The sequence below is a fragment of the Monodon monoceros genome, unplaced genomic scaffold, assembly GCF_005190385.1.
Source record: "Monodon monoceros isolate NGI ecotype Baffin Bay Population unplaced genomic scaffold, NGI_Narwhal_1 Super_Scaffold_1, whole genome shotgun sequence".
In the NCBI taxonomy this organism is placed as follows: domain Eukaryota; kingdom Metazoa; phylum Chordata; class Mammalia; order Artiodactyla; family Monodontidae; genus Monodon; species Monodon monoceros.
In genome coordinates this window covers 71475566-71485235 of record NW_021703765.1, presented here as the reverse complement: position 1 = coordinate 71485235, position 9670 = coordinate 71475566, and the positions used below count along the sequence as shown (strand labels likewise).

Genomic DNA, 9670 nt, shown 5'->3' with positions numbered 1-9670 from the left:
GTACAGAAATGTACTACATTCACTGCAGAAATGTACAGAAATGTACTGCAGAAATGTACTACAGAAATGTACAGAAATGAAATCCTGAACCCCTCTCCCAGAGTACATATACACTCAAACTAGAGGCACATAATATTCAAAGGCCTTCCTTTCACTCATTTGGTTATGACCATTAGAAGGCTCCAACTTCACAGTCTAACTAAAGGATGCATTAAAAGAATGTGCCTGTAAGTATGTCACCTAGAATAAATTTTCAGAAAATAAAATACTGAACAGGATAAATACAGATAGTTACACAACAAATCTTTAATAACCCCTTTTGCCTCTGAAGCTGAATACTATAGAAACCTTCTCCCACGTTAAGTTGTAGATAGCTTATTTTTTTTTATAGTTTTTATCTTCATAGTCTAAGAAACATTTCAAAGTAGGATGAATGATGTGCCTCCAGCGATAGTCATACTCCCAATCTCAAAGACCAAGACACCAAAAAATGCAAATTCATTTTTATCCAAAGGTAGAACTATCAAGGCAGCTCTCATACCAAAACTGCAAGGTGATACAGAATGACAAGTGTGAGAAATGGGAAGAAAACTCCAATGGATAAAGAGGGAAATTACCAATGTTTCAATACATTTAACTTCCCCTATTTCTCCAAAATTCCCAGCTTTCTAAGGAAAGCACTGGTTTTAAATTAACCCAGCCTAAGTTTTTCAAAACTGTGGAATATTAAAATATATAGTGGAAGTTATCATCTAACTCTATTAAACTAATAAATATTAAAATTAGTCCCACTATTAAAGATGTTATGAAACTAGTACTCTAAAATATTGCTAGTGGTAGTATAAAACCACTACTTTTCAACAGTCTACAGGACTTCCCTGGTGGCGCAGTGGTTAAGAATCCGCCTGCCATTGCAGGGGACATGGGTTCGAGCCCTGGTCCGGGAAGATCCCACATGCCGTGAAGCAACTAAGCCCGTGAGCCACAACTACTGAAGCCACCCACGCACTGCAACGAAGAGTAGCCCCCACTCCCGGCAACTAGAGAAAGCCCGCACGCAGCATCAAAGTCCCAACGCAGCTGAAAATAAATTAATCAATTAACTTAAAAATAATAATTAAAAATTTTTTAAAATAAACTGTCTACAAATGCATCTCTAGGACCATAAAATTATATGCTTAAAGAGTATTTAAAGACCCTGTAATTATATGTTAAAGACCCAGTAATTCCACTCTTGGAATTATGAAGATTATCACTAGTGTCATAAAATGGTAAAAAACTGAAAACCATTAAAAATATCTAAACTCTAAGGGAACAGCTAGTTAAATATGGTACACCAACAAAATGCAGGAAGCAAAGCTGTATCCTGATTGCAAATCCTATGTGCACAAATGCCACAAAAAATTAAAGCCAGTAACTACTGCTTACAGTGCTGAGATTCTACATTCTTTTTTCATAATTTTGACAATTTTCTTTTAAAGTCAAGAAAATAAATGTCTACAGTTTTTATTTTACAGGGCTATTTTGACATAGAGCATTCTACATACATAATGCCACTAAAATTTTAGAATTAAAATATATTAAGGACCATAACATAAAGAAGCAAGAATCAAAAGCAGCTGTTAGGTAAGGTCACAGAGCATTTACTATTACACATTTTCACCTCTTGGGAAACCTTGAAAGAAAAAGATAAAAGCCATTTGCAACAATTACATGAAACAGTTGCCTGATGGTTCTGCTTTCTTTTTAAATTTAACTGCCAAGGTAGTTCTGCCAAATGTACTAACCAGACAAAATACCAATATACTTGCTACCTACTTACAGATAAAATCAAGACATTCTAAGTGAGATAAATGAGAACACAATTCCATTCTAGATAAAACTGCTAAAAGCCCCAAGGAAGGACTAGCCAAGTTAGAGATGAAATTTCATTTTAGATAGAAATGAATGAAAGGCAAGCCAAGGCTTTCAGAAAAATCCCCAGTAGCCTTCCAAATGCTAAACACATCGAGCCACGCAAAAATAAAAAGTCAAAGCCTTCTAACACTGAAGTTTCTGTTCCCTAGACGCAAACTCTCCGGCAAACTCTCCCATCAATCGGACACTACAGTAATAAAAGAGATCATGCAAAAAACATCTTCAATCACAACAAACTATTCTTTTTACTGGCCCAGCAGGTTTAATCGCAGCTCATATTTTGATGAGTACCTTAACTTTTCTTAAGGAACAACAGGAATATGACTCTAGAGACAAAATTTTAAAACCTGGAATTTAAACAGGACTACTCAGACAGGAGGTTTGTGCTGGCTTAGTCAGCTTTCCATGCTAATCTGCTTTTTTTATTTAAATAAATTGCTTTGGCTTTGAATAACCTTGTTTTCATTAGCTTTCCATTAACTTACCCCCCCCACTTTTTTTTTAAACTCCCTTAGCATAGTTATTTATTTACTGTCCTAGGTTTGAGATTCCTTCAAATTGGAGTGGACCGATAAAATAAGAATACCTTAACTGATGTTAAAGCCAATTTGTCTGTTTTCTTATAAAATCACCATGTTTCCTTGTGAATATTTGTATCATTGATTATTACACTTTGCATCAGGAACAGTACACATAATACCTAAACAGAGGTACAGTAGTTTTAAAATGGCAAAAGTGATAGTAGCACAGGAGAAAAAATACCCTATAAGGCAAGACACCCTCACAGAAATAAAATCTTAATTCCACGCAGGGAAAGAATATTGTGACCAGCAGTTGTTCTGATTATATCCTAATGCTGCCAAGAAGCTGAGCAGAAAGAAAAAGGCAGTAAAAAAAGAAAAATTTTTATCTGGCTCAACCTTTCAACAATCTGGGTCAAACTATTTTCCTTATCAACATCTCTGAGAACTAATTCATGGATACCAAGAGGGGAAAGTGGGGGTGGGGGTGGGGGGAAGAATTGGGATATTGGGATTGACACGTATACACCAATATGTATAAAATAGATAACTAATATTGAACATGGGAAAAAAATAAATGATTAAAAAAAAGACAACCTACTGAATGGGAGAAAATAGTTGCAAATGTATGATATCATTTATATGTGGAATCTAACAAAATATAACCAACTAGTGTATATAACAAAAAAGCAGCAGACTCACAGACACACTGAGGAAACTAGTGGTTATGAGTGGGGGGTGGGGAGGAACAATATAGGGGACGGGGAGCAGGAGGTACAAAGTATTGTAAGATGGGCTCAAGGATGTATTTTACAACACAGGGAATATAGGCAATATTTTGTATTAACTGTAAATGGAAAGTAACTTTAAAAATTGTAAGAGATAAAATAAACTTTTAATTAAAAAAAAGAAATAGATAATCTGAATAGGCCTATATCTATTAATGAAACTGAACCAATAATTAATAACCATTCAAAACAGAAAAAAAAAAATCTCTGGACTTCCCTGGTGGCGCAGTGGTTAAGAATCTGCCCGCCAATGCAGGGGACATGGGTTCGAGCCCTGGTCCAGGAAGATTCCACATGCCGCGGAACAACTAAGCCCATGTGCCACAACTACTGAGCCTGTGTGTTGCAACTACTGAAGCCCGTGTGCCTAGAGCCCGTGCTCCGCAACAAGAGAAGCCACCGCAATGAGAAGACGGCGCACTGCAACAAAGAGTAGTCCCTGCTCACCGCAGCTAGAGAAACCCCGCACACAGCAACAAAGAACCAACGCAGCCTAAATAAATAAATAAATAAATTTTAAAAATAAATTTATTTTTAAAAAATGAGGTCTGTGACTGACTTAAAAAAAAAACAACATCTCTCACCTTCTAACACAGTGTGGTAAGTTAAACATGGCACAGATAGTTCTGCTTTGCTTTTTTCTTTTGCTTTCAGTAAGGGAACTTGTATATCATTGAAATACCAGGTTCTTGAGAAATCCCAACCAGGAATCGGCTGATTACTAGCTGAACTCAAGTTTCGTTTCAGCAAGAAAGAGTTGCTCTTTCTTGTCACTCTTGTCGGTTAAAAACAACAAAATAAGAAAGTTTGACATTCAAGTCTGCATCCAGTCTTTCCACTAACAGTTTTGGAATCATGAAATGATAATGATTAAACTGGACTGCTGGAAGACTTTGACTAGACTTTTTTTTTTTTTTAAAGCAGTGGAACATTCCTTCAGCAAAATCCTTTATAAAAACAGTTGAGCTGGGGCTTCCCTAGTGGCGCAGTGGTTAAGAATCCGCCCGCCAATGTAGGGGTCACGGGTTCGAGCCCTGGTCCAGGAAGATCCTGTATGTCACGGAGCAACTAAGCCCGTGAGCCACAATTACTGAGCCTGCGCTCTGGAGCCCGTGAGACACAACTACTAAGCCCACGTGCCACAACTACTGAAGCCTGCGGCACCTAGAGTCCGCGCTCCACAACAAGAGAAGCCACTGCAATGAGAAGCCCACGCACTGCAACAAAGAGTAGCACCCGCTCACCACAACTAGAGAAAGCCAGTGCGCAGCAACGAAGACCCAGCGCAGCCAAGAATAAATAAATAAATTTATATATATATTAAAAAAAAAAAAACAGTTGAGCTGCTCTGGTTGTACATGTAGAGCCAAGTTCACACTAAACCTTGCTCCCAATCAACCTCAAGACAGCCACTGTAGCCATTCAGGGAAATCCTTGCAACGCACTTTAAAAAACACTGCTCTAGGGCTTCCCTGGTTGCTCAGTGGTTGAGAGTCCGCCTGCAGATACAGGGGACACGAGTTCGTGCCCCGGTCCGGGAAGATCCCACATGCTGTGGAGCGGCTGGGCCCATGAGCCATGGCTGCTGAGCCTGTGCATCCAGAGCCTGTGCTCCGCAACAGGAGAGGCCACAACAGTCAAAGGCCCGCGTACCGCAAAAAAAAAAAAAAAAAAAAACACTGCTCTAGTCAGAACATTTCATTATATTTTAAGCATCTTTTAAAAAGCAGGAACTTTCCTGGTGAGCCAGTGGCTAAGACTCCGCGCTCCCAACGCAGGGGGGGCCCCGAGTTCAATCCCTGGTCAGGGAACTGGATCCCACGTGCCGCAACTAAAGACCCTGCATGCAACAACTAAGACCCAGTGTAGCCAAATAATTTTTTTTTTAAAAAAAGCAAAAAAAAGTTTAAAAGTACAATATTTTTCCAGGAAGACAAAAAATAAATTCCCTTACCTATAGGTCAGAACAGTGAGGTTTCAAAGCAGTCAAGTGACTTGCCAAAAGTCATTAACTAATTAATGGTAGGAACCAGAGCGCTGAATCCCAGCTTCATCCCATCAGTCTAGTCACTACTCTATGCTACCTAAACCAGCCATGTTGTTGAATTTCTAGAACGGGCAATTTTATCCAAAACTGTTAAAAAAGCTTTAGTCCCACATATTTGCACAACGTATTATATGGCTCCAATTTTAACCTGCCAATAAATAAACCAACTCTTGAAAGAACTGTCCTCATTCCAAGAACATTTCTTAGATTCCTTACCAGTTGTCACACAGTCGAGTGTCCTGGCCATCCAGAAATTCAGCCATCTTTAGCTGTTCCTGAAAACAACAAAGGAAGAAGTATGATCTTTCAATTTCATTTCTGCTTTAAGAATGACATGCAAAACACAAAAACAAAACAAAAAAAAACAGTGCACAGAAAATGTCACCAAAACCAGTGCATTTCATTTAATACCCAACACACTAGGGTTTTACCTTTTGATTTTTTAATTTTCATTTTAAGATAATTTGACTTCAAAAACAGCAGAAAGACTTCCCACATACCTCTCACCCAGTACATCATAAATAACCATAGTAAAATGACCAAGTGCAGGAAACTAACACTAATACAATACTAATAACTAATCTACAATTAGTTAATTTCACAAATCATGCCATTAATGCCCTTTCTCTGGTTCAGGATGCAATCCAGAGTCACATATTGCATTTAGCTGTTATTTCTCCTTAATCTTCTTTGATCTGGGAAATTTCTTCAGTCTTTCTTTCTTTTTTTTTTTGTTTTTTGGTCTCGAGGCATGCAGGATCTTAGTTCCCTGACCAGGGATCGAACCTGTGCCCCCTGTAGTGGAAGCACAGAGCCCTAACCGCTGGACCACCAGGGAATTCCTTCAGTCTTTCATCTTGCATAACCTTGTTAAATGAGCTGGCTAGTTATTCTGTAGAATATACTTCAGTTTGGGTTCATTTGATGTTTTCTCATGATTAATACATTTTGGACAGAAATACCATAGAGTGATGTTGTGCTCATCTCAGTGCATTATACCAGAAAGCACATGATGTTAACAGTCTTATTATTACGGATGATGCTAACTTTTATCATTTAGTTGAGATCGTGTCTGCCAGGTTTCACCAGTGAAAATTTTTCCTTCTTTCTCAACAAGATGTCAAAACAGAAAGCAAAGCCCTTGCAACTTTAATACCTGTATTTACTTTAGATTATTCCAGCCCACTAAGGCAAGGTAAGAGCCTCGGACGAGGGAAGTGCCCGGTTTTCTAACAACAAGGGAGTTGGAGTGACGCGCAGGGCTCGGAGTCGGCCCCTCTGAGGGCCAATTCTGGTTCTGCCACTCAGCAGATGTGTGATTTAACCTCCCTGAGCCTCAGATTCCTCACGCAGACAACTGACAATATTTTAAAGAGTCACTGGGAGGAGTAAATGAGCGAATGCATGGAAGTGCTTTGGTAGAATAAGTTTCCTTCAAACCTTAGAAGGCGCCCCTCTTAGGGGTCAGCCAGCATCCCCGGGATTTCCTGTGCCCAAGGCGGTGGAGACACCACCGCAGGGTCCACACCCAGGAGGAGGAGGTTTCCAACTGCCCCCTCCCAGGGGTCGTCCGAGATGGGGAGTGGAGAGGGCACCAGCTTGACAAATAATAGTTGCCACTTACTGTGTGTTCACTGATTGCTAAACGCTTCACACGGACAGTCTTTTAATCCAGACCACAACCCTACGAGGTGAAAACCATCATCCCCATTTCAAAGACCGCGAAAGAGTAAGTCCAGGGAGACAGCCGTCGCACAGTTGTTCCGAGTGGTGACTCGAACACGGGCCCGTCGGCCTAAAGTCCGCACGAGGCCACCCACGACCCCTGAGGCTAGCAGCTCGGGACTCGGGCCCAGCCCCGCCCGGGGCGCGGTGCCCACGGCGGCGCTCGGAACGACGGCCGCCTCCCAGCCCCCGCGGCCAAGGCCTGGAAGGGGCGGTGCCGCCAGGGGCTGTCGAGGCTACGGTTTCCAGAGAAGAAAGTACGGCCTCCCATACTGGCCAGGGGAGACGCCGCGGCGCGGGCATCTTTCTCCTTACGAGAAACCCCCGCGACCCCCGGGCCCAGAAGACCCTCGCCCACACACCCCGCCCTCGGGACGCCGGCCTCCTCCCGAACTGGAGGCCGCAGGAGGCTCCCCAAGGGCTGGCCACCGCTTCTCTCACCTGGGACGAGAAGGACGCCGAACCGACCAGCCAGCCAAGACACTGAACCTCTTCAGTCGGCCCCCCGCGCTGAACAACGGCCCCCGGAGCCGCCTCACCACTTCCGACCGTCTTGGAGGAGCGCGCCCATTGGCCAGAGGCGGCCCAGACTCTCTGCCCATTGGATAGCACCATTGTCGCTCCAAGAGCCCCGCCTTCCACGCTCCGATTGGCTCCTCAGAGCTCCACGGGGGCGTGTCCCTGGAAGTCCCAACCCATGCACATCTGGAAGGAGCGGCGGAGACCGGAGCTGTGAGCCCAGGTCTGCGCCCAGCAACTGCTCCTGACACAGGCTAATCATATTTGCATGAATAATTCTGTACACACATTACTAACATGCCTTATATATTAAGATAATTAATGGTATTTGTTCTCTTGTCATGAGCCATTAATACTTATTAGTCATTCTTGTTGCTATTATAATGCCCTCGTGCGAGACATCTGCAAGACTGCCCATATTTGAGCACTTTGCTTTTTGCAGTGGAAAAGTGAGTGCCTGACACGCAGGCCTGGGTTCTAGTTTCTCCACTTGCTGCCTGTATGGATTCTCTGAACTCCTCCCTCATGAATTAAAAAAAAAAAAAATAGGATAGTTAAATATAGCAGAGAACATAATATTTACAATGCAACAATTTAAACTCATCATCTTTTTGCAGATTATAAATGCAAGACATTCATGACATAGTGGTAAGCAGGAGAAGCGGGTCACAAAGCATTATTTATTTATAACAGGATAGAATGCTTAGTTTAAATAGGCACTATATTCTCTGATTCCAAAGATATAAAGTTCAAAATCAGGCAAAGTTAATCTAAGGTGAGAGAAGTTAGAATAATGGTTCCCATTTGGAGAGTATGGTCTGCAAGGAAATATGAGAAAGATTTCCAAGTCCTGGAAATGTTCTATAATTTGATCTGCAAAGTGGTAAACACGGATGTATTAATTAGTAAATGGTCACTAGGCTGTACAGTTAGGATTTAAACACTCTTCATTGTATGTGAAAGAGAACATACCATTCTATATTGTTATGCACCTTGACTTTTTTTTTGTAGTACTACACATTCTGCCTTAGAAATCTATTCATTATTAGCACATCTATCTAGAGCATCTTCGTACTTCTTCAGTAGTGGTTCCATTGTATGATGTGCCGTGATTTATTCAACTAGTTCCCTGTTGATAGACATTCTGGCTACAAGGTGCTGTTTTTGAATACAGCATAACCAATACCTGAAGTCCAGAACCACATCAGCACCAGCCTCATTGATTTCCTCAGCAAATTTAAAGAGGGCACCATATGTGGCAAACAAAGGTCAAGCTCCCTGCCTTCCCAGAAGCTTACCAAGGAGACAGGCACAATGGTAATGACAATGAGTGTGATACTGCTGTGGTATAATAAGAATATAATGTCTCTGATTTTTGTCCCTGGTTCCTGGCACAGAAAAACCTTGGAATTTCCTGAGCAACAGAAGTGTCTATGTTATGCTAATAAGGTGACTCAAATTGAGCCCCTAGATAGCTTCAGAATAGTGGGCTGGTCACCAGAAAGACCAATCACATGATTAGAGGATTGGACTTTTCCATCTCCAGGGAGGGGAGAGGTCTGGAGACTGAGTTCAGTCACATGACCAGTGATTTCATTTATTGTGCCTTTGGTGACGAAACCTCAATAAAAACTGTGGGCACTTAGGCTGGCAGGAGCTTCCTGGTTGGTGAACCTATTGTGTGCCCAGAGTATGACTCACCCTCACTCCACAGGGAGAAGGCACCAAAGCTCTGTGTTGCCCCTAAAGGCTACATCCTATGTGTCTCTTCATTTGGCCGTTCCTGATCTCTATGCTTTCTGACAGAGCTGTAATTGTAAGTTTAGTGCTTTATAATAAAGCTGTAATTGTAAGTTTAGTGCTTTCCCAAGTTCTGTGGGTCCTTCTAGTGAATTACCAAACCTAAGGGAGTCATGGGAAACCCTGAATTTGTAGCCAGTTGGTCAGAAGTATGGTTGATCTGGGGACCCCCAAATGTGACTAGCAGTTGACATGAGGGCCATCTTGTTGAGGACTAGTAAGATGTTTTTCATTCACAGCAATTAACATCTGACAACAAATGTCTTCAGCTGGGTATCCTACAATTTAATTCAGTTCTCACACTAACTACCTGAGGAGTTAGCAACAGATCCCACAAGTTAAAGGCTCAGTCC

General features: G+C 41.8%; 1 protein-coding gene across 1 annotated transcript in view; it reads right to left on the bottom strand.

Annotated features, from left to right (window-relative positions):
- TRAFD1 (TRAF-type zinc finger domain containing 1) overlaps nt 1-7553 on the bottom strand; it is a 19148-nt gene extending 11595 nt beyond the window's left edge. The window contains exons 1-2 of the mRNA XM_029226005.1: nt 7440-7553; nt 5490-5548 (exon numbers count right to left, since the gene is read on the bottom strand). Of these exons, the coding sequence (XP_029081838.1) occupies nt 5490-5536 (47 nt within the window). The 5' untranslated portion in view covers nt 5537-5548; nt 7440-7553. The remainder of the gene's footprint in view (nt 1-5489; nt 5549-7439) is intronic.
- Between the last annotated feature and the right edge of the window lie 2117 nt (nt 7554-9670).